The 22,833-nt window shown below is 52.1% G+C and overlaps 7 protein-coding genes across 9 annotated transcripts; 5 read left to right on the forward strand and 2 right to left on the reverse strand.

The window, feature by feature from the left end:
* Nucleotides 1-364: 364 nt before the first annotated feature.
* Nucleotides 365-888, forward strand: J3458_004501 (uncharacterized protein; the record flags this gene model as incomplete). The annotated part of the gene is made up of 2 exons (XM_066118250.1): nucleotides 365-631; nucleotides 682-888. The coding sequence occupies 2 exons, from the start codon at nucleotides 365-367 to the stop codon at nucleotides 886-888; spliced, it is 474 nt and encodes a 157-aa protein (XP_065976852.1).
* Nucleotides 889-1,179: 291 nt separating this feature from the next.
* Nucleotides 1,180-2,252, forward strand: J3458_004502 (uncharacterized protein; the record flags this gene model as incomplete). The annotated part of the gene is made up of 2 exons (XM_007809304.2): nucleotides 1,180-1,899; nucleotides 2,133-2,252. 2 exons carry the CDS (start codon nucleotides 1,180-1,182, stop codon nucleotides 2,250-2,252), a joined length of 840 nt encoding a protein of 279 aa, XP_007807495.2.
* Nucleotides 2,253-4,379: 2,127 nt separating this feature from the next.
* GDPD1_1 (Lysophospholipase D gdpd1) lies at nucleotides 4,380-8,342 on the forward strand. The gene is made up of 4 exons (XM_066118251.1): nucleotides 4,380-5,658; nucleotides 5,721-6,318; nucleotides 6,378-6,735; nucleotides 6,799-8,342. Exons 1-4 carry the CDS (start codon nucleotides 5,163-5,165, stop codon nucleotides 7,945-7,947), a joined length of 2,601 nt encoding a protein of 866 aa, XP_065976853.1. The 5' UTR covers nucleotides 4,380-5,162; the 3' UTR covers nucleotides 7,948-8,342.
* A 624-nt stretch (nucleotides 8,343-8,966) lies between these two features.
* On the reverse strand, nucleotides 8,967-12,828 carry RTF1_1 (RNA polymerase-associated protein rtf1). The gene is made up of 4 exons (XM_007809302.2): nucleotides 12,365-12,828; nucleotides 11,521-12,227; nucleotides 11,323-11,459; nucleotides 8,967-11,263 (listed from the first exon to the last, which is right to left on the reverse strand). Exons 1-4 carry the CDS (start codon nucleotides 12,538-12,540, stop codon nucleotides 10,511-10,513), a joined length of 1,773 nt encoding a protein of 590 aa, XP_007807493.2. The 5' UTR covers nucleotides 12,541-12,828; the 3' UTR covers nucleotides 8,967-10,510.
* On the forward strand, nucleotides 9,069-10,199 carry GDPD1_2 (Lysophospholipase D gdpd1; the record flags this gene model as incomplete). Its single annotated transcript, XM_066118252.1, has 4 exons — nucleotides 9,069-9,161; nucleotides 9,217-9,417; nucleotides 9,487-9,591; nucleotides 9,672-10,199. The coding sequence occupies 4 exons, from the start codon at nucleotides 9,069-9,071 to the stop codon at nucleotides 10,197-10,199; spliced, it is 927 nt and encodes a 308-aa protein (XP_065976854.1).
* Nucleotides 12,829-13,279: 451 nt separating the features above from the next.
* Nucleotides 13,280-14,407, forward strand: COQ7_1 (ubiquinone biosynthesis monooxygenase Coq7). Of its 2 annotated transcripts, XM_066118253.1 has the most exons (2): nucleotides 13,280-13,660; nucleotides 13,735-14,407. In XM_066118253.1, exons 1-2 carry the CDS (start codon nucleotides 13,475-13,477, stop codon nucleotides 14,266-14,268), a joined length of 720 nt encoding a protein of 239 aa, XP_065976855.1. In that variant the 5' UTR covers nucleotides 13,280-13,474; the 3' UTR covers nucleotides 14,269-14,407. The 2 variants fall into 2 exon arrangements, with proteins under 2 accessions (XP_065976855.1, XP_007807492.1); XM_007809301.2 differs by having other exon boundaries at nucleotides 13,280-14,407.
* SPO14_1 (Phospholipase D1) lies at nucleotides 13,280-22,725 on the reverse strand. 2 transcript variants are annotated; one of them, XM_066118254.1, is made up of 3 exons: nucleotides 22,602-22,725; nucleotides 14,709-22,493; nucleotides 13,280-14,656 (listed from the first exon to the last, which is right to left on the reverse strand). In XM_066118254.1, exons 2-3 carry the CDS (start codon nucleotides 20,234-20,236, stop codon nucleotides 14,650-14,652), a joined length of 5,535 nt encoding a protein of 1,844 aa, XP_065976856.1. In that variant the 5' UTR covers nucleotides 20,237-22,493; nucleotides 22,602-22,725; the 3' UTR covers nucleotides 13,280-14,649. The 2 variants fall into 2 exon arrangements, with proteins under 2 accessions (XP_065976856.1, XP_007807491.2); XM_007809300.2 differs by lacking the exon at nucleotides 22,602-22,725 and having other exon boundaries at nucleotides 13,280-19,888.
* Nucleotides 22,726-22,833: the final 108 nt, after the last annotated feature.

The raw sequence follows: 22,833 nt of genomic DNA on the forward strand, positions 1-22,833 counted from the left end.
TAGGTAGCGGCCTGGCTTCCAGACCCCGCAGTACATTTATTTACAGTATAAATTTACAGCAGCCTTTCTTAACACTAAAAAGCTCTAATAAAAGTTAACAAAAAATTTAATAAAGCTATGATTATACAGACCTTTTTGAATAGTCTGTAGTATATCTCCTTCTTTTAATATCATAACTAATGTAACTTTTCCTACAGTAGTTCTACTGGACTTTTAGTAGGTCGAACCATCCCTCACCCACCCGCTGCATAAAACAACGTCACACACCGTTCGTACTGATCCAGCCGGCGCACCCAGCCGGAAGCAAACCGAATTTTCCTCAGCTAGTCCGGAAGCCAACAAGCACACGGCATTCAGGCCATCAATGTCATCCCGACTCCCCATCGATACGTTCCCCGCATGGGCTCGTCTCAACGACGTTCGTTTCACGCACGTCAAGCTTCAGGATGTAGGCGAGGGCAAGGGGTTCGGGCTTGTTGCGCATTCGGATCTGCAAGGTGCTGAAGCGGATGGCACGAGCGAAGGACTTGTCAAGATTCCTCACGATCTGGTGCTATCTGCCGAGGCCGTGGAGGACTTTGCCAAGGTTGACCAGAACTTTAAGCAGTTACTTGAAGCAGTGGGACGACAAGTACGTCGCTATATCCAACCCGAATAACGCGGCTTATTGACCGAGGACAGTCCACGAGAGGTGATATAATGCTCTATTTAGTCTCTCACCTCGCCCAATCCAGCCACCCAAAGGGTCTATCGCCCACCCCATGGACTGAGTACATCCGCCTTTTGCCTCGGCCCATTCCCATTCCAACTATGTGGACGGAGCCGGAACGCCTACTCCTAAATGGGACGTCGTTGGAGGTTCGTCTGTCATCCGTATGCCCAATATAGTAAATGGGGCCCATTTCTGGATTACCCCGATATTTGTTTTATCATCATGCCCTATTTTCCTCATCTTACTACGCGTCATATGGGCCTAGACTGACAGCGTGATAGGCTGCCCTGGAAGCCAAACTCCTCTCTTTGGGCAACGAGTTTGACACGCTGCGTGAGATATCCGAGGATTTTCCATTTTGGAACGAGTTCCTGTGGAGCGGCGAAAGGATTTGTCTGGAGGACTGGGTATTAGCTGATGCTTGGTACCGTTCGAGGTGCTTGGAGCTACCACGGTCAGGAACCGCCATGGTCCCGGGACTTGATATGGTGAACCATTCCAGCAAAGCAACAGCTTATTACGAAGAAGACGACAATGACCATGTTGTGCTTCTCATCCGCCCGGGATGCCAAGTTCGCAGCGGCGAAGAAGCCACAATCTCCTATGGCGACGCTAAGCCGGCTTCTGAGATGCTCTTTAGCTACGGATTCATCGACCCCAATAACATTGTGGAAAAGCTGACACTGCGCCTGGATCCATTCCCAGATGATCCCTTGGCAAAGGCAAAATTGCGAACGTTCAACGGCGGACCGACCTTGACTATCTCACGAAAAGACACGGAAGGTTCGCAGGGAGCGTCTTCAGTCGTATGGCGCTCACCGTTTGTGTACTTGATGGTCCTCAATCAGGAAGACGGCCTGTCGTTCCAACTGCTCCAAGATACTGCAGGGGACAGACAGCTAAGACTCTTTTGGCAAGGTGAAGATGTGACAGATCAAGCGGAGGATTTCGAGACCCTCATCCAGGGCCACGATCTCTGTCCGGTATTTAAACTCAGGGCTGTTACCGTGTTGCATGAGAAGGTCGGAGAGCAATTGACCCGAATTAGTCGCGGCCCATCAGACAATGAGCTAGAGCCCCTGCAGGCGGCTGGCTTGCTGAGAGCGGAATGCATAGCAGCCGCAAGAATATTGAAGGACGTGGAAAGTAGATTGTTGGCCCATGCGTTGGAGGCGTTGGAGAATGAGGTGAGTTTCGTATTTCACCTTGCTCATCTTTCCCGCATATCAGTCGATTGTTCTGTCAATGGCGTTTTGTGGCACACCCTCTTTTGAGTCGGGAGACATGGAAGGATGAGAAGAAAAAAAAGGAAGATTCGACAGCCGCACAACGAGGCTGATTGATGGAAGACTGACATAATCCAATCACATCGCTCTTTGAGATATTCCGATACTAATCAGGCTTTGTTATGTTCTTCCAGAGGACGAATCTTCTTGCGGACGACCACGTGGTGGCATATCTCGGATCGAAGGAAGATTTCCCAATCGGGCAAGAAGAGCAAGCCACGGCAGCCAATGACGACGCAGACGACTTTAGTTGACCGAGGATAAACTGCCTAGCGTACTTGCAAAACCACATTGGAGGGTAGTATGATGGTCTGTAATGGTACTGCAACCGCGAAGTCGCCGTAGGAGGAACTTGTTGCTGTTGTCTCACGTCATTTGGCGTTGGGCATGGAGAGTAGCCTGTATTGGCATGTCCCGTGCGTTGGGCCTCTGTCCTGGGGACATTCTGCTGCGTCTGAATTTCGGCGCTGCTAGAGCGGTTGTGGTGATGGCGGCTCACTTTGAAAGTGCACAAATGATTCCGTCTTGGAACAAGCTACCCAAAGGAGTAGCTAAGGTCACGGGGCGACGGCTGTCGAGTTGTATTGAGAGGTCGGTCCACCTCTCAACAACCGAGCTACTGGTCAAACAAACATACATGTCGCTGGCTTAAATTCAATAATGTCATGTCCATATTTGTCAGGCAACCAAGACGGGTCAGCATGTCTGGGGTAATCTCACCGTACCCAACTCTCTGAGTGGACTGGAGAAGCACAACCCCACAATGGACGACAAGACAGCTCATCTGGGGGAGCCCTTGGGGCCCTTGGGACCACTTGGAGGCGGTTGTGGACGCCGGGATTGTTGTGGCTTGTTCGCTACGACTCATATTGGAGGAGATTCTCGAAAATAGATGACTCCAGACATTGTCCCCCAGGTAGGTATTCTGTTTTGATGGCGGCTTGATTGCCAAAGCTCGGCACATCTCTGTGACCATGATTTTAGCCTTGACTAAAGAAGACTGCGTCTTGGTGGAAAAAGTTGGCTGGGCAAGTTGGGCTAGCAGGACGACAACTCTATGAGCAGAATTAAGTGGTGTGGTTCCGGCTTGGCGTCAATGCGAGAGTTCAGGGCCTACGAATCCCTCATCAGCGTGCCCAGGGGGTTGCAAAATCAATTGAGGGACGATAGAAATAGAGTATGCGATCTTCAAGGGAGGCTACCAAGTGCTGGCGAATGGTGGCGAATGTTGGCAGAAGAAGCAGGACAAGCAAGCTACAACAAAACCTGCGTCAAGGTCTTGGCGAGCACAACCGGACAGGCGGTATTATACCCTCTCCCTCCGAGCATTGAGGGTGTGGTCTGGTGTGGTGTGAAGCCATGTCTCAGGGCAAACTTAAACTTGCAAACGCTGGTACAAGCGACCCAATGGAACCGTGGTGGTCAGGGGACCTAAACGGTTTTTCTTCATGTTCCCCGCATTCTAAATGGCCGAATCCGGGGTAATCTTACCATGATAGGGTATGTTCGAGATGCCGATGTTGGGCGTGCAATGAACATGATTTGCCGGAACCAGGACGGCAAGTTTTTAGCCCTTCACGATAGCTGGGGGAAGGAGGTATATGTAAACGATGCAACTTCCCAGAAAATAAAAAACAGACCCCATGTGTTTAGTTTGTGTGCATTTTGATCTCCTAGCGCTGAGAGTATTGAGCAAAGCGAGCGACCATCTCGTAGCAGCGTTCCATGGCTTCCGCAAGACTGTCCGCTATGATGCCACGATGACGGGCTTGTCTCAATTACTGTCGTTGGAGAATGGGCCAACATCGTAATGGATCACGTCGTTGTAAAGGCAGACTCAAGACTGATTTAAGTCGAGGGTAATGGCCGAGACGGATATGCTGCATCACGATGAATGCAGTCTTTCCATATGTGACAAAACATGCTCGTCGCGTCGTGTTGAAAGAAGGCGACGGAATCCAGAATTTCAGGGCAGAGTCCGACATCAGCCGATATTGTCTGCCGGGTAAAGGGGAGGCGCAAGTTGGTGGTGATGTGGCGTCTGCGTCGTGAATCGTGATGATTGATTGACGATGGGGACTGGAAAGAGCAAGCCTGGAGCGGCCGCCAACTGGGCAAGTGCTCGGCTAAGACCGTGAGGGCGGTTGGCGCCAAGGCTCACTGGCTGTTGACGACCAGACCAGACGACATGGGCGCCTGTGCTGCCCCAGACAAGGCATCTGGGCGTCTGGTGGATCGTGGACCCGGAGACCCGTAATCCCCCGCCTCCCGTTGGCTCAATCGCACCCAGGCCAGGGTCAGTGTCCTGAAGACCGGGAAGCCAAGAGCAGCGCCTGGCCAAGCATCCCGATTGCACTTTCCCCGGAATCCTTTCGTCGACACTCCTCGTAGCCTGCACTGTACATGCCCCCCGAGATCTAGGACAAGATTGAACATTGCCTTGAGGCGACGAACCGACCGGTCGACCATTGGATCAGTCGAAGCTAACAAGAGGCGCCCTCACCCTCAAGCCGGCCGTGCTCGCAGCAGTCAGAACAGTCAAAAAAGTCCGACCATGACCATCTTGCCCCGGACATCTCCATTCCCATTTCATCATTTCATCGTCCACTCCACATATCTATCCCTTGTCTTCTCACGCTGTTCTTGCCCGGCCCACTTCTACTTATCCCATGACGGTTTCTCTTCTTCGCTTCCAACTTCAATAAACCTCCCCACTCTGGTGACGAGCACGCCAACTTGACTCCTTGTTGTGTCCTTCCGCCTCCGCCGACAACGAGGAACTTTCACAGGGTCAGAAAGCAGGGACTACGGATACATCTCTTTGCGAGTTCCGGGACGAAAGAGAAGCAACAACAACAGAAGAAAAATCGAGCCTGCATCCCTAGTCATTCTAGACATCTGGGGAGAGAATTTGTCCCGCGTCTTCGAGAAGCGCAGCCCAGACAAGAGGTAGGAGGGGAGCCCTGGCGTGAACTCGCCAATCGACGTCTACCTCAGCGCATACTTCCCAGCCTGCAAAGTTATCGAGCAGGACGAGCTCAACGGCTCAACGGCTTCCAACACTACACATTATACGCATCATTTGCCCGTCTTCCACTTCGATAAGATACCGAGTGCGCAACGTTTTAATCTACCAAGTCAATTAATCCCAGGGCGTTGCCAAAATGCCAGGCATCCTGCCTATGAAGGTCATCAAGGTGGGCAATAGCGCTCAAAGCCGCATTGCCCAGGCCTGTGACCGGTGCCGCAGCAAGAAAATTCGTTGTGATGGCGTTCGTCCGACTTGCTCACAATGTGCCAATGTCGGCTTCGAGTGCCGGACCAGCGACAAGCTGAGTCGCCGGGCCTTTCCCCGTGGATACACAGAGTCGTTAGAGGAGCGAGTTCGGCAATTAGAAACCGAGGTCAGAGAGCTCAAAGACCTCTTGGACGAAAAGGACGAGAAGATAGATATGCTTTCCGCCATGCACGGCAACCACCATCGCCAACCATCACTCACATCTGTCTCCAACACACTGCCGTCGCCAGACGCCTCCAAGGACAGTCCCGCATCTACTGCCAAGGAGGATACTTTCCGCGTGCAAGGCTCGCCGTTGCTTTTTGGCGTCGAGAATTCAGATTCCTACTTCATGGGTTCGTCCAGTGGCCGTTCATTTATCAGTACGTCAACTTTCCCATCGTAGGCCTCACTGTAGCAGCGCCAACTAACCGCCTCCCAACAGCCTCCTTCAAGCACAAACTTAGACAGAGTGGGAAATCGTGCAATGACTTTAATCCAGAAGCCTTTCTACACGTTCAAGGATGCGCGCAATTGACTCAGGAAGAACCTAGCCAGGTCTCCCGCCTACCTCCTCGCATCTTTTCCGACCGGTGTGTCAACGTCTACTTCCAGGAGTGGGCACCACTGTTTCCGGTTTTGCATAAGCCTACCTTTCTTCGCATCTACGAAGAGTTCGTGGCCGATCCCGAAAAGGTCAAGTGCCATCACAAAATCGCCCAGCTGCATCTTGTTTTTAGCATTGCCGGCGTCTCATCTGAACAACCCGACTACCCGCAACTGGCCGCTTGTGAAAAGCAGTGGGCCAAAGCTATTGAATCGATGGTTCTGCAGAACACTATGAGCACGCTCCAGTGTCTCATCCTTGCGCTCCTGTATTGCGCGGTTAGGGCAGACAATAAGCGAGTCCAGCACTTCAAGGGGCTGGCCATTGGGCTGTCGCACCGACTCGGGCTGCATCAGAGCCAAAAGCGGTTTTCTTTCGGGGCCTTGACTTTGGAGACGAGGAAAAAGGTGTTTTGGACTCTTTATACTCTTGACTGGTAAGTTGGACAGTGTATCAGGTCTGCGCCCGGGTCGTATCTGACAGTATCGTATGTAGCTTTACTGCTGCTACCCTTGGGCTGCCAAAAATGCTCAGGGAGGACGACATCCACACGGAATATCCATCTGATACAGATGATGAATACATTACCGAGAAGGGATTTCAACCTACATTGCCGGGAGAACATACTAGATTGTCCAGCGCCCTGGCTCTTTTCCGGGCCACTCGGATCATGGCAGCAATTTTGGAAAAGAACTATCCTGCAGTGGCCAACCATGAGCTCTCTCTTCAACAAATGACTAGTTTTGAGGCGGATCTTGATGCTTGGTACGACGAATTACCCGCGCATTTACGACTGAACTTCTCTCAAGACAAGCCATCAACAGACGTGACTGGAAGCAGATCTCCCATCCTGGTAGGTTTATACTTCCGCCTCTCCCCGTCGGAACTGCCATTTGCTAAACCATGACATGCGCAGGCCTTGGCGTACTATCATATCCGAACCCTAATCTATCGTCCCGCTGTTGGCTCTAGCCTTGGTGCGAAGGCCGCACCCGCCCTCATTTCCATTGCGGACTCCAGCAAGCGAATCATTCAAATCGTTCAGCTGCTCGAGGAGAGAAACATGAGCTTCTCGTTCTGTCTCAATAAATTTGACCTCCTGGCCCTCTGCGGCCTGACGCTTCTCTACCAGGTCGTCGATCTGAAGGCGGACAGTAAATTGAGCCGCGACATTGAGAAACTTGTCAACTTTGCTATCAAGTCGATGAGTCAAGCCAAGGCTCCGGGATGCATCGATCTGGCCCGCATTGCAGCCAATCTTATCCGGGTTGACGAACATCCAAGCCCTCTTCCACCTCAAGCACCAATGGCGGCACCATCACAGCGTTCGTCCTCAAAAGGCTCGAAAAAGAAATCAGAACTTCAACAGGAGCACGACGGAATGCGTCGCATGACCATGCCCAATACCCATACCCATACCCTGGAAACAGAGTTTTATCCTCGATCGCGGCAGTCCTTTGATAGCGTCACCTCTTCTGAGGCATCGACCAACTACCAAGGTCACCGTTTGTCAGTAGTAACACAACCAAATAGCATTAGCACTAACACTCCGATATCCCGCGTCATTCCCAATCTTGATTATTTGTCCCTGAACAACACCCCATCCCATACTGGTGCGTCTTCACCCGCTGGGAAATCCCGCATGCAGACGCCAGGATTGTCAGTATCGCCATCCGGTCAAATGATGGCCGTCGTCGACCCTACAGCAAAGATGGCGGACGTGTGCAGTTCTGAATGGGAGGCGCTGCTCGGATCGATGGATAACAATGTTTACGATGCCATCTATGGTGGTGCAGGCCTCCCAAGTGAGACAGTACCCGCGAACTCGAACAGTGCTGGTGCTGATTGGTCGCCAGAGTCTTGGGACGTGAGCAGCATTAACGTTGGTGACTTTGGACGGAATCCGGAGCCGCCACAAAGCGTGCTTAGCATGAGTGACGAAAGTTTGAGCTCTGGCGAAGAAGTTGCTCCGTCAGAGTTGGGCCTTAGCGTGGGAAGCGCAGAATTCAATAAATTGCACATGCCAGAAGCCTATGGCTTCGACCTCGAGGGATTTCCTTTGTGAGAAGAGCTGAGGTTTGCTGTTGCGCCCTATTTCGGATTATTGTTTGGCTTTCTGGTATGGACGATAGATCGAATCGGTATTGTTTGTCATTTGTTGGGTGCTAGCTGGCGTTTAGGAGGGACCGATGATATGGAGGGTGTAGCGTCGTTCTATTTATTTGTTTTTCTCTGACTTGTTCTCTTTATGACGGAATACTGGTATTTCTGTGATGGGCTTCGGTGGCATTGAGGATGCTGGGTACTGATATATCAACAGACGGCAAGCTTTGGATATTGTCAGCGGCGTATGTATGTGTAGGATTTGGAAGCTGTGCTGCCATTGCCCCAGATTTACCGGGCTGTAACTACATGGGCTTATTTGAGTCAATATTTATCAGTTGCGAACGGCCTCACTGGGCAAAACTGCTTTGCAAACTGCGTTAACCATTGTGGTGAATTGGGCAGGTACGTCGACGCACATTCTCACTTGTACCCAGAATCACACCTCCTCGCTGGTACGCCACAAGATTCAAAGCCGCCCATCCCGTTTTCATTAAACCCGTTCAATAATGGCAAAGTGTCCCATTCTACCGGCATACCCGAAGGCCAAAACGGCGCAGCCCCATGCTAAACTCCGACCGTAAACATTCCATCTCCATCGCAATGCGCATCGGCAAATAGAGCAATAACCACCGTGTACCGCCGTCCCATCTCATACATTGCATGAACCCCGCGAGCCGCATCCGCCCACTCATCTTGCATCTACAAAAACACCATTTTCCCTCTGTCCTCACCTTTTCGACCACGCCGTCGTCGCGCTTCCACACCGTCCCGCCCTCCAAACTCCGTCTTCGCAGCCGCCCTATCCGAGACTGGTCGCTCAAGGACGACGCAGGCCACATTGTTGTCGTCAAGATGGCGGATGAGAAGGATGCGCTGCTGCAAGGGGGCGACACGTCATGGGATATTCCAGAGGGTGAGCGTGGAAACATTAGTATATACATACCGGCATCCTTGGCCTGCTAACCCCCGAATACAAAAGCCCCGTGGGCAACCGCCCTTCCGTCCAAGCGAGATCCCGCGCGCTTCCTACCGCAGGCCATCGCGCATAGAGGGTACAAGGCCTCGTGGCCGGAGAACACGATGGGTGCCTTCAAGGGCGCCGTCGAGGCTGGCGCGCACGCGATTGAGACGGATGTGCATCTGTCCAGGGACGGAGTAGCCGTGCTGTCGCATGTGAGGCTCTGCCAACTCGGGCGTAGAAAATCCCCGGTGCTAATGTCGGTTCCAGGACGCAACCCTCACTCGGTGCTTCGGGATAGACAGGAAGCTAGCCGACTGCGACTGGGAATACCTGTCCACCGTGGAAACGCTCCGCGAGCCGAAGCAGGGCCTGCCCCGGCTCCAGGATCTGCTAGAATGGCTCGTCGAAGCAGACAAGCTGCAAGGCGACGAGCACAGCCATCGGCCCTGGGTCCTGCTCGACATCAAGGTCGGCCGTCATCCTCTGCATACTCCTCCCAGAAAATGTACAGCACACCATCTGACCGTAGGGAAACAGCTCGACGACGACCCCCAAGACCTGTTGGACGCCATCAGCAGCGCCATAGCCCAAGTCCCCCCCTCAACACCATGGCAGAGCCGCATCGTCCTTGGATGCTGGAATGTAAGATTTTGGCACGTTCTTGTTAGGGGGGGGAAAAAAAAAAGAGAAAGCTAACAAAAAGATTCCCCTAAATAAAATAGGCCTCTGTGCTCAAAGCCTCACGTAGAACCCTGCCGGACTACCCCGTCGCCCACATCGGCTTCTCGCTCTCGTACGCGCGGCACTTCCTGCCCATCCCCAACATGGGCTTCAACATGGCCTTCCACACGCTCGTGCGCCCCTACCAGGGGCGGCGGTTCATGCAAGACGTGCGCGCGGCGCGGCGCCCGCTGTACGCCTGGACCGTCAACCACCCGCGCTGGATGCGGTGGTGTATCGAGCGCAACGTGCCTCGGCGGCCCGGGTCCGGCGCGGGCGGCAGGGTCGTGGACGGCGTGGTGACGGACGACCCCGGGCTGTATCTCGACGTGTGCCGGCGGTACGAGGACGAGGTGGACGACGGTGCGCCGGGGCGCCACCGCAGCTCGGTTAGGCAGACTGTTGCGCTGGCCGTGGACATTGTCACGAGGCATCTGCTCGCCAAGCTGTTCTTTTGGTACAGGAAGCATGTCCAGGGCAAGTTGGATGACTTGGATCGCAAGACGAAGCGACAGATAAAGAGGGACTAAATAGACGGGGATCATGATGGGGACATGGGGGAAATATCTGTGAGCGCACACGGGGTTCTGTGGCAAATTTTTTTTCCCTTTTTTCCCTCCCCCAAGGCGGATATGACGAATTACGACATGACACTATTCAGATTACATGCGCCTGGCCAACTGGTGATATACTGCCTTATTAAACCTGTTTCTTTTCATAAATGTGTAGCCCGTCCCTCAATATCCCGTTCCGCGCAATGCTTTCTCTAAAACGCCATTAATGCACCGATGCCTGCCCTAAGTTACCAACTTCACCGACTAAATCACGACGAATGCCCTATCTAAATCTCCACGTCAATGTCCAGGTCCAACGCCCCAATCACATCATCATCCATGAGCGGCTTATGAATCCCCGGCACGCCATTGCTCTCCGAGTAATTCTTCTCTTGTAGCTTGGCGAGGTGGGACAGCATCTCGGGCTTAGTAGCAGCAACCTTGGGCGTGCCGTTTGCCGGCGTGCTGGCTTCGCTACCATTGGCAGACAGCTTCTGGGGCGTGTCATTAACATCGTGCACAAACTTGGCCTTTGTCCGGAGTCGTCGCGACGGGTCATCGGCGACCTGCTCGCCCCGCTTAAGGGCCATTTCGATCTCGCGCGCTCTGGCCTTCTCCTTGAGCTGGGCCTTGCGGACGAGCTCGGCATTCATCCGTCTGTTTTCGCGGTTGCGCTCTGCCAGGCGGTCTTGTTCTGTTGCGGCCCGGGGCCCATCCATGTCCCTTGATGAGCCTAGGGTTGTCCTAAAGGCCAGGCGTTGCGTCCCAAGCTGCTCGAGCTCCTCCTGGAGTTCCTGAGCCTTGGTTTCGTCACCACGAGCCACGGCCTCATCAAGCAGTTTGCCAACACGCTCCCTTTCAGTAGGGTCGAACCGACGTTTGAGTTCATTCCTCTTGGCCAAACGGGCTTTGATCTCTTCACTCGTCCATTTGTGGTTGATCAGGTTGTTGATTTCATCAATCTTATCTGCTAGATATGACTTTGTGGGCAGCTTGACGTTCTCATTGGCGCATGCCACCTGATAACGGTTGAGCTCATTCTATGCGAGTAATTAGAAAGTCGTCCCGCTGATGCAAGCCAGCTAGAATGCACACTTACATCAGTAAACTTGCCGCTTGAGGCAGCAATAAAAGGAAACTCCTTGACCGCTTTGCCATGTGCGGCTTTGACGTATTGATCCGTGACAAACGGCCCCTGAGGCCCGGTAAGAGCGTATGGACGGCTAGTGGTGAAGCCTACATGTTATGTCTGGTTAGAAGCCCGACCTCGCATATCCTCGCTCATGAAGCTACTCACCCTTGATAACTGCCATGCGATATTGCTCAACCCCGGTCTCTGGGTGAGGGCCTAGAGCAATTCGGATATAACAACCGGTAATGGCAGACTCAAACCCAGGTGTGAAGCAAACCTGAGCAAACTCATTTCTGCCAAGCCGTACACGCTCAAAGTCCTTCAGCTCAGCGGGTGGTGCTTCTTTCTCTTGCTCCTTCTCGGGTGTTCGGGACCTAGCGCGGCTAAAATCATCACCACTCTCCTCTTCATCCGAATCTCGCCGTACGGGGGAATAATCTCGTCCGCGTGTCTTGTCTTCCTTGCGCTTGGCCTTCTCTGCACGAGCTCTGCGAAGAGAGTCCATGGCAGACTCGTTGCCTTTACCGGTACGCTGCCGTGAAGCCTTTCGTTGGCCGTCCTCCAGCTCTGCGGTGTCGGCGCTACGCTTCTTTTTGACATTCCTGCGCTCCGTCTCCTCAATCATTTGCCTGAGACGGCGCCTCTGTCGCTGGCGTTCGACCTCGTCCATACGTTCCGCGAGAATTCGCTCTCGGTCAACTTCTCGCATGGCCATAATTTCAGCCCTTTCTGCCTCGCTTGTGAACTTGCCGTCCACGGGATACTTGTCATCTTCGTCGGTACCACCACCCCTCGGCGCGGGCTCAGCGTCTGAATCGGATTCGTCCATGGGTGCTGATTCCAGCGAGTTTGGTGATGAAGGGGCTGAGGATCTGATAGAGGGGAACGAGCATTGAGCCGTTAGCAACGTATTTTATGAGCAACGGCAAACGAGGATAGCCACGAGTGATGACAGATACAGTAAATTCGTTCAATGCGCTGCACACGGGTCCCACAAGGTGATACTCACGCTTCACCTTCCTCTTCGGAATCATCCTGCCTCGCACGCCGTTTTGACTTCTTCGATTTGCCAGCATCATTCCTTGAGCGACGCGGCGACTCTGAGCCACCGCGGCTGCGGACAGAGCCTTCGTCTTCAGAGTCACCACCCGCGAGGGCAAGGAGTTCATCTTCGATGTCAGACATGATGGTATCGTGTGTGATGGGCGGTCTAGCGGCGAGTTTCAAACGGCAATCTCTGCTCAGGTTCGCAAGACAACTCGTGGGATCGACAAGTCACGACTGGGCGTTAGAACAGTCCAAGTCGATGGCTCCTCTAATAGAAAGAGGTCGGAACCGTGTGGTCAAGGGAGATGAGGATGGCGGCAGCGAAACAATCGCGAGGGACGATGACAATAGGACAGGCGAACAAAAAGAAAGCAAGCTTATAGTTGCAGGACCTTTGGTCGTTAATCGAGTGAGCGCTCCCCATTGGGCCTGGCTTCTACTCGTGTGGCGCGCAAGAACGGAGGTTACTTCTTGTCGGCCGCTGCATCGGCAAAACGTTTGTCCTGGTTGTGTATACAGTGCCATTTCCTCGGCCGTTGAGGTATTCACACTGTCTGTTTAATGAGCACATCTTTTTGTTCCATTGTAAATATATTCCATTCTGTGGCACCATAAGCAAGAAAGTACATGTTCCTTTCTTTAAATATATAAGAAAAGCCGCCCGTATATCACTGGCCATAGCTCAATCGCAATCATTCTGTCAATGTCATTATCGGCTTAAAGAAAACAGGAGCTATCTCCCTTGGCATTGCAACGCAGAGGGATTATATTTGGACGGTCAAAAATATTTACTAGTATCGTAACGCCTTATGTACTACTAATAAAAGCGGTATCTAGTAGACTACGAGGCACCTACGGAGTACCTAGGTAGGTACCATGGTAACTATATTTTGAGCGCGATACCCAGGTACTCGGTCTCTTTGCCTCCCACTGTCCAATCGGCGAGTCTCCCGGCGCACCTCCAAAACCCGCTCGGCGTCATCTCCCGCCCGAGCCAGCATCGTTCGATCTTATCGCATTCACGCTCTTCCAACAACCACAAAACCACCAATTGGTGAAGCAACCAGCAAACATGGCCTCAACCCGATGCCTTTGCAGGCCCATACGGGGTCTAGCCCCCTCCAAGCTCTTCAGCTTCCCGTCCTGTCGAACAATCTCAACCACCTCTTCCCTGTCGCAGACCTCGTCCGAACCCCCGTCCAACACCAAGAAGCGCAAGCCGTTGACCCGAGAACAACGCGACTTCCTCTCCTCCGCTGTCCGTCCAACTCCGCCAGAAATCTGATCCCAGGTCCCCACGTACATGAAATCATCACTGACGAACCTTCTCAGCTCCGTGTCAACCAAGCCGGCGAACTTGCCGCCACGCTCATCTACAAAGCCCAGACCCCGCTCGTCGTCCGCCAGCACCCCCATCTCCGGCCGCTGATGGCGCACATGTACGACCAAGAAGCCGGGCACTTTGCAACGTTCAACAACCTCATCCACAAGCACCGCGTGCGTCCGACGGCGCTCTACCCTCTGTGGTCGGTCCTCGCCACAGGTCTAGGCTGGTCAACTGCCCTGATGGGCCGCGAGGCAGCAATGGCATGTACGGAGGCGGTCGAGACCGAGATTGGGGACCATTACAATAACCAGATTCGAGAGATACTGGAGATGATTACGCAGTGGGAGGCAGAGGGCTACGAAGTCAGTGCCGAGATTGGGGAGCTGGTAAAGACACTGAGAAGGATACGGGATGAGGAGCTGGAGCATTTGGACCATGCGGTTGAGCATGATGCGAAGAAGGCAGAGCCGCATTGGTTGTTGACTGGAGTTATAAGGGCGGGTTGTAGGGGAGCGATCTGGGTCAGTGAGCGAGTTTGATGGACACCAAGTTGCAGTGGCATTTTATGCCGTGTATTGACAAAGTGAATATTCAAGTGTACAAATGAGCATGTAATGAATAAAAATGTTTTCGATTACAATCAGCTCTATACAATGTATGACATATGAAACCAGGTTCGATGTAATATTATGCGTGTTCAGGGTGAAGAAGAGAAAAAAAAAGGCGGGATTTTAACGCCGTGTGTATGCTTCCCTTGAGAGATAAAAAAAAAAAAAGCATGCCGAATTTTTTGCTATGCAGCTAAAAGACGAAACTCCTTTTGCAATGCAAACAACTTTCTGTGTGCCAGTTTTACCAACTCTGTAAATATTTAAATGTCTCCGTCTCCCACTGCCATATTTGACAGGCTGTACTCTGTACTAGTCACTACACACGAGGGAGTTAGATTACCATATTGACAAGGCTAGGGCCAACTTACTAGATTGACAACGGAGCAACACCATCTACTTGGTAGCCCCAGTTTCCATTCTGCTCCTCGGTTAACAACCAGTCGTACGGAAACTGGACAATGTTGCCTTGGACCAATTTGAGTAGCTCTTCGGCATCGGCTCTAGAAGGCATGTCGTCGAGGGAGAATCCACGACGGCTCCCTTTGGTGTTGGCACGACGACGCTTTTTGACGGACCCGAATTGAGCTTGCGTCGGGATGTTGGGAGTCTCCCGCGAGGGCGGCTTGTCCAATGTAGCGAAGGCTGTCTTGCGGTCCGTATTCCTGCTAGCCTGTGGTTCAAGAAGCTTAGCAGGGGCGTCTTCAGGTCCAGGAACGCCTGTGTAGCCATTTGGTACTGTTGTTGGCGAAACATCCGCAATCTTTTCAGCTCCTTGGACGGGGTTCGAATCAAGAGGACCACGTGTATGTTGAACTGGTTCCATTGATTCCTCGATTAACTCCGCGTCACCATTTTTCGCCACCGTGATATCAAGTTTGCCTATATCTTGCTCAAGCGATGGAAGTTTGTTCATTGTCTTCTCTTTGGCGGCAGCTACAATTGCTTCAGGGCCAGGCGCTCCGATGCCCGCTCCGCCAGCAGTAGACTCAACCTGATTGTTGGTCTCGGCTTTTGACATGGACTCCTCTCCAATAGGCTTGCCTTCCATGCTCGCACGGAAACGCGTTCCGTAATCCACGTACTCACGATACTCTTGCCAAGTCCTAACTTCTGAATCTGGCATGCATCGGAAAACTCGGCGGTAAATCTTGGTGTTGTTCAGAGCTGCACGATTCCAAACATCATCGATAAAGCTAGGGAGGAGCGGATCCCGCATGCAGTCCTTGGAGATGTCCGTTGGTGTGATATCTGCAGCCATTGGATGAAAAGCGCCGCTCTTTGGACGACCAGTTGTAGGGTCGACGTGTACCGCCGGCCCACCAATGTCAGTGTCATCAGCAACTGGAAGAGGTGGTAGCTGGGCGGGTCGAAGGAGACCAAGTTGCTCTGTTGTGCGTCGGTTCATCGCAGGCATAGGTGGGAGATCTCCGGTTCCATGACCCTCATTTCCAAGGTGTTGATTGTCAGACATGATAACAAGCTCATGAGGTGGCTTCGGCTGACAGATGGTTCCCCTGCCCTCAGAATTCATGTCGTGTACCAACACTTCACGACCGCCAACTATGACAGAGTCTCGGCCTTCATCCAAGCCGGACTGCTCTGCGAGCTTCCACTGGTCCTCGCCATATCCTGATACGTCTAGCTGCTGCTGCTTCTTCTGTTGCGGGCTCATACTGACGTGAGCCTCCTTGCCCTTCTTCGACCTTGCCTCTGACTCCGACTCCGAAGATGGCAAAGAAGTGTCCTGAAGAGCCTTGGCATGTTCCATGTCAAGTTCATAGTTGAAACTTCTCTGGCGAGGGGTCAGGATACTATTCCGCCGAGCCTTGCTTGAACCAACACCAAGATCAGCACTATCCTCGCGATAGATTTCTTCCATCTCCTTCTCAAACACATCACGATCGAGCTCTTGCTGTCGTTCCTGTTCCAGAATCTCGTCGATGTCGAGGCCCAGGTGTTCTCGCATCAGGCGCAGTCGGAGAGTATGCGCGAACCGTCCAACTTGATAGGGCTTTCCAGCCATGGTTGATTCAATCATGTCTGTGTCACGCACAATCGCAGCGCATTCAGAGTCTCGTGTCCCAAGCATTGAGCGCTCGTTGATATTGGCAGATCCAATCAAAGCGACACGATCGTCAACAATGATTGTCTTGGCATGGATGTAGAGCTGCTCCGTCACGAGAGCATCGTTGCTCATCACACCCCATTGGCGCAGGCAATAGAAGCCGATGTAATCCTCAGGCTCGATGTCAAGGGCACGGAGCCGCCCAAATATGGATTGCTCCCCACGGCAAATACTCTTGTATTGGCACATAAGAATGAGTCTGACGCTGGTCCCTTCTTGTTCATCCACTGTATTCTGGAATCCAGGCATTAGAGGAATCATGATTGCACAGCGCCAGTCCTCCTCATTTTTGTGGGCGCGAATGATGCGCTCGACCAGAGCATCACCAATGCGATTGACAATCTTGGTGTTGTACGCTTCTGTACTCGTTATGAAGAACTGATTCTCCATGTATACGAAATGTTCTGAGTCCTCAATCATTTTGATGTAAGCATTTTGAATACTGTGTTCCGTCTCGTCTGTTCCAAGAGACCATGTAGTTGCGGAGCGAAGCATCTGCACTTCGCATGTTCCAGTCAGACCGAGGGCTTCCAACTCATCCAATTTAGCATCTGGAGGAGGCAGCAAGAACGGTAAAGGTCGGGTTGGCTTTCGTCCACGACGGAGATAGTTCCATCGCTGAACAAAATGGCGAGTCAAATCTCGCGCTGGTTGCCCAACAACCTGCATGGAAACGTCATGCCATGGCATTCGAGGGACCTTACTGCGATCGTACATTTCTTCGTATGGCTCGTTGAGTCTGAAAAAATCCTGAACTCTGGGGTTAGAGTAGTCCTTTCCAGGAAACAGCTGGCAGTGCTCTGCATCCTTTGGTCGCTCTGTCATCTCAAATCCAGTAGGTTTATCATCGACGATGGGGTGTTGCGGACTGTCCCAACGGCCAAAACACAAGTCGATACCACCAAGGAAGGCCACGTCGTGGTCAACAACACAAATCTTTTCATGGTGTGCAAAGAAAAATTGGTTCTTCTTGAATTGGTTAGGCGATCGTTGTACAAAAATATTTGGATGCAGGTTCAATAGTGAGAATTTGGTGTACTCGGAATCGATGGGAATGGCGGCCTCGACATTCCGGTAGATGATGATAAAAATCTTGACACCCTCTCTGGCTTTCTTCTGCAAGAGCCGGTCAAGACGCCACTTCTGGCTGATACACGCCGGTCGGCGCGTGTACAACTCGGGACTCAGCCACCAGTCATGAATGTAAATGACATCCCTGGCCATGTTGATTGCCCGAGAGACATTCCACATGTAGTCCCTGCCATCCACGAGCCACTGCGCGAAGACTCCATTTCGGACAGGCGCGAAACTGCCGAATCGCTTCTTCTCGTACCATGCAGTCTGTTTGAGCATTTCATTGATTGAATCCTCAAATTGTTTCATGACGGACTGATACCTTGAAAACAGACGTACTTTGCGCTCGGATGTATGCAGTGTCAGAGTATGGTGCTTTTGGGGGGGTGCCTCAACAGTGAGGTCAATCTCCTTCGCCTTGTCTTTTGAACCGATCTGTTGAAGCGCATTCTTCTTGGAGCTGATGCTAAACTTGGAGTCGACCAGATACACGTCGTAAATATTCATGTTTTCTGGTGACTCGACACAAACGATATAGCTCTGGCGAACCAAGAACCACTTACGGCTGTGGCGAGCAATGACCTTTGCTGGGGTCAGGACTCGGCGAAAATCAAGTCCCTTGGATGACTGTATGTGCAGATAGCCCTCTTTGCCATGATAGCTGCCCTCTGCAGCAAGACGGACGCCAAGAGCAGACAGCTCCAGAAATCGACAAAGGCGGTTGCTATCAGCTCTGAACATGAGCCATCGTATCATTTCTGATAGGTATTTTTCAAGAATGCGTCTTTGTTTCTCCACGTAGCGTTGTCTGCGTGTGGCTATGTCGATAGCTTGAGCGGTGCCCTCAGCATTTGACAGCTCCCCGGGGTCCGTAAATCCAGTTGAGCGTCGTCTCATGCCCCATAAATTGGCACGCGACTTTTTCCTCATCGGCTGGTGCTGTTCGTCATGTGTGCCGTCTCCATGGTCCTCAGGCGCGGTACCCTCTCCGCCTGTGCCTTCTCCAGCAGTCTCATCGGCCCGGACACTGGCCCGTTCATCCTCATCGCTGTCATCATCTTTGTTCCGAGCTCGACGCAGATACGGGAAAGCAGAATATGGGAACTTGGGCTGCTTCGGGCGCCCTCCAAGATCACGGCCGAGCATATACTTATCATTATTGAGAGCAAATTTGTACCTGAAGTGAAGATTGTAGATGTCTCTGATGGTTCGAATCACTGTCCAGCACATTCGACTCGGGCCACTGCCGTATTCAAGTTCGATGGTGAAAATCCAATGTCTGTCTTTATCGTCATCCGGGATCGGCGAACTATCTTTAATTTTGAGCTTCAGTTGTTCGAGGAGAACAGGGATCCTCTTATTCCCGTGCTCGTCCCTTTGAATCATACTAGCAAGCATCAAGACTGCTGGCGCACCAGCTCTAAGCTCCGCCATCAGTTCTGCAGATTTAAAGTAGTCAAACCGATCTTCCTTCTTCTGCCGCAAGAGCTTCAGTGTACTTTTTACCTGCTTCCACTTTTGTACGCCAAAGTTGGAGGCCCGTTCAGAGTTAAAGAAAGGCCGGCGGGGCGTCATAGCATCACCATCAGAAACGCCGCCTCCGCCAAATACAGTGATTCGTCGCAAATGGCCATTGCGGCGACCAACAACGGCAGAACTTTCCATGTCGTTCAGGTCGTCACCTTCGCCAGGTGGTTGCGTGGTCGTTCCCATGAATGAGTGTCCACGCCTGAAAGGTCGTCGTTTATGGTCGCCCCTAGTGTCCCCTTCTGACAATACCTGCTCAGGATTTTCGGACGCCATGGAGGTATCTGGCATACTGGCTCGTCGCCGGAGTAGGCGGTTGTATGCGCCCCATGTGTCCGTATCGCTTGCGAAGCGACTTGGTGTAGATGGCGTCGACAGAGGTCCCTTTGCGAATCGCCTCATTCTGCGTTTTTTCTTCTTTCGCGTGCCATTCTCCGGGATAGCTGATTCATCAGCAGTCTCGTCGACGTCAGCATCAGCATCAGCATCAGCGTCGGCGTCGGCGTCGGCGTCGGCGTCGACGTCAGACTGCTCTTCAGTAAGAATATCGGGAAGCCGAGTACCGAAGCGCGTTGAAGTAGGGGAGTTGGTAGCGGATTGAGAACCAGGCTCGGCAAATGGTGACGCGATTGGAGATTTTAGCGAAGGAGTGTTGGGCGCGCTGGCTAAAGCCTTGATCTTGGACATTATGGACAAGGTTTTATGCCTTCCAGGAGTTTCGGGCCCATCCCATGAACCTTGACGGCTGTGACCGCCTGCAGACAGCAGCTGAGGATCTTGCCTCGCAAACTGGACACTTCTTCTCCCAGCTGCGGCAGAGCCATCATGGTCTCCTGAAGAAGCGGCGGGGATTTCGACATTGTGCTCTGCCTCGCCAAGGGATGGCTGAGATCCCTTCTGGTCTACTCGACCAGGTGCAATCTCATGGCCGTTTGCGGTAGGGGACACACGTTTGTGTTGTTTCCCCCCATTCCAGTAATCTGGTGCTTCTGTGTTCGGCTTTGTGTTCTCAGATCTCTCGGTCGCATCAGTCGATACGGGTTGTAGGCGAATCCGGGGGCTTGGGGGTAACTGAACTCGAAAGAGGGATTCGGCATTTGAGGGAGTTGTATTCTGCGGTGTTGTGCTCGTGGGAGACACCGAGCCCTCCCGATGATGAATTTTTGCCATTCACGACCGTAGAGCTCGTCTCACTGGCTGACGATATTGGTGTGGGCGAAGATTGAACGACAAGCATGAGCGGAAATGCTAGCGTTGCGATGTTATATACGCCTGGTTGAAATAGCGTCCCCACGACACATGCTGAAATAAGGGTCGGGAACTACGCGTACGATATGCAGCCGCAGAGTTGATCTTTATCGCTTCGGATCCTATAGTAGTCCAGGATGCACAAAATGCAATCAATATGGGACAGCCTGAGCAGGCGGCAGCAACGTTGACGCCTGGATGATGAACAGATTGATTGTAGTCCAACGGGCAAGAAGCGTGTTCCAAGCAATGGCGAATACCAGTAGTCGATTGTAGTATGCTGTGCTCGCGTAGGATCCTACGGGATTGCAGAACTACTTTAGCGATTCCCAGGCCACATGTGACAAAGATTCGACGCGGTGACCAGCTGTAGCGCGGTTGAGCGGTCAAGTGGTTGAGCACGTGGGTTTAGAAGTGGACGATGATGGTTCCGGGGAAGGATGAGGCCAATGATCCAGTGACCCTGAATGAATGTTCAATCGGGGGGTACAGGCTACAGCACCGGTAGCCCCACTCCAATCAAGTGCCAATTGGTCGTCCCCAACAAGCATTCCGTAGCTACAAGGGAGGCAGGTACTGGCGTGCCCTGACGGACCAAGCGGGTACGGCCTGCCTGCCTGGTGGATTGTCGACATCAATTGATCAACGGTACCGTAGTGGCTCCCCCACCTTCAAACAACCCTAACCCTTGATATTTCTCATATCTCAATCTTTATGTCTCGTCATCCGTCATCACACCTCTGTCTACCAATGTAGCCTTTTTCGCAGTGAAGTCACTCTATGGACTTATTCCTCCTTATAGCTCCCCGATTTCCAAGATATGGATCCATCTGCTGGCTCGCCACATCTTGCTTGAACATATTGAGAGTCTCTTCACCCTCGGTTCTCCCCGTCGCCACGAGGTATGTCGCCATTATTGTTCAGTCTGTCTTTTGGTCCGCCTTCAACGCAAGCAAAGGCCGCTTCTTTTGTGATGTAGAAAGGATGATTTCATGCAGGTGCAGCTTGATCCAGCTTTCATACCGCCGCTTCCTCAAAGTGGCCAAATCGCACTTACACGCCAGCTCAAGGAAGATGCTGATATTGGTGGCCAGTTATTTATAGACACTCTCTAGCGTGGAGAGAATTCGATTCAAGTATTCTTCTAACCCAGAGGGCAGCTCTCGTAGCCTGTGCTGCAAATCTGATGTTTCGTCACCATTGGAAAAGCCTCGAAGCAAGAATCGCACGACCAGGTAAGCCCACAGGACTCCTTGGGTTCTGTTAGTAACCTCAGGGTGATTTTCATACGCTAGGTCTTCATTTCCAGCTTTTGGTTGTCGTAATCTTGGTGCTTCGCCCAATTTATGATCAATGTACCTGTTGATGTAGTCGTTAGTTAGGTCCTGTAAGTAAAGTTTTATATTCCTTTCGCTCAAATGCGGCGGTCATGTCATCCCAGGGCCGACTTGAAGTACAAATGTTGGAATTGGGCCAAGTTGCCATGTCAGAAACCAGATCCACGGGCTCTTAGTCACCATTCGTGCTTTCATCAATCCCGTTTATGCAGAAGCAAAATCAGATCATAGTATCTCGCTTTGTGTCCAGTGTCCTTAAAGTTTGCAGAAGCCCGTCACTCGTCCAGGCACGAAAAACATAAGCAAATGACGCAGACCACCGTTCGGAACGAGCATCCTCTATGTGATGAGGCGCCTGCCGTAGTACTCGCCTCAGAAAGGGTCCAAGAAGGCCCCCTCTAGTCTTTTGAACGGCCGTTCCGACATTTCAGAAGAAAATTTCCGCAAAAACAAGCTTGTGTTTTTCCCGATAATCCAATACACTCTGCTACCGAAATGCAGCCATCGCAAGTAGTTGACGGTAGAGTTCTCGTGAAATGCCCAATCAAAAGTCTTGCGGCGTGCTGCAACTACCCTCGATTCTAGCTTATTGATCTGGTTGCAGTGAAGCGAGCGTAGGATTCTCTCTTGCTTGTGCTGGACGAGTTCAGGAAGGTCGTCCGTGTGGATATCGACAGGTCTCTTAGCTTCACACTTAGCTTTGCCTCACTGATGGATCAGGTTGTGTTTTGAGAGCACACTTTGTTTCTGCCGATTCAGGTGTTGAGTAAGTTATCCTGCGCCTTCATAGCAGGATGGATGACATCTTGTCATCAGCTCTTGGAAAGCCTCGTCTCACGTCCCTTCTCTGATTAGATGCTGGATTCCAGAATCCTTGACCGAATGGACAAGTTCTTGCAGGTCTGTGACGATTTCTGACTTGGGGTGACTTTGCTGTTCTGAAGGCTCACTTTTGCAGAGTTCGATGGTCCAGGACACGAGCGTAATCTAACCGCTGGGAAACTAGCCAGCATCACTGGCTGCATTCGAAGGGGTCAATGTAGTGATCAAGTCCATTATTCTTTGGCTGACGACATCGATCTGATGCCACCAGACAAATGTACCCCGCTCCAACTGTTCTCTTCAGTAGTACTAGTGGGCGTCTCCAGGCGTTTCCAGGCATCGCTATCACCCGCCACACCC

This window comes from Metarhizium acridum (genome assembly GCF_019434415.1).
Source record: "Metarhizium acridum strain ARSEF 324 chromosome Unknown scaffold_29, whole genome shotgun sequence".
In the NCBI taxonomy this organism is placed as follows: domain Eukaryota; kingdom Fungi; phylum Ascomycota; class Sordariomycetes; order Hypocreales; family Clavicipitaceae; genus Metarhizium; species Metarhizium acridum.

Coding starts and splice junctions, on each gene's coding strand:
- GDPD1_1 (XM_066118251.1), top strand. CDS start 5,163: ATGCCAGGCATCCTGCCTATGAAGGTCATCAAGGTGGGCAATAGCGCT. Junction 5,659..5,720: donor CAGTGGCCGTTCATTTATCA/GTACGTCAACTT, acceptor GCCTCCCAACAG/CCTCCTTCAAGCACAAACTT. Junction 6,736..6,798: donor GAAGCAGATCTCCCATCCTG/GTAGGTTTATAC, acceptor TGACATGCGCAG/GCCTTGGCGTACTATCATAT.
- RTF1_1 (XM_007809302.2), bottom strand. CDS start 12,540: ATGTCTGACATCGAAGATGAACTCCTTGCCCTCGCGGGTGGTGACTCT. Junction 11,460..11,520: donor TCGCATGGCAGTTATCAAGG/GTGAGTAGCTTC, acceptor CATAACATGTAG/GCTTCACCACTAGCCGTCCA. Junction 11,264..11,322: donor CAAGCGGCAAGTTTACTGAT/GTAAGTGTGCAT, acceptor TTACTCGCATAG/AATGAGCTCAACCGTTATCA.
- COQ7_1 (XM_007809301.2), top strand. CDS start 13,489: ATGCCTTTGCAGGCCCATACGGGGTCTAGCCCCCTCCAAGCTCTTCAG.
- SPO14_1 (XM_066118254.1), bottom strand. CDS start 20,236: ATGGCAAAAATTCATCATCGGGAGGGCTCGGTGTCTCCCACGAGCACA.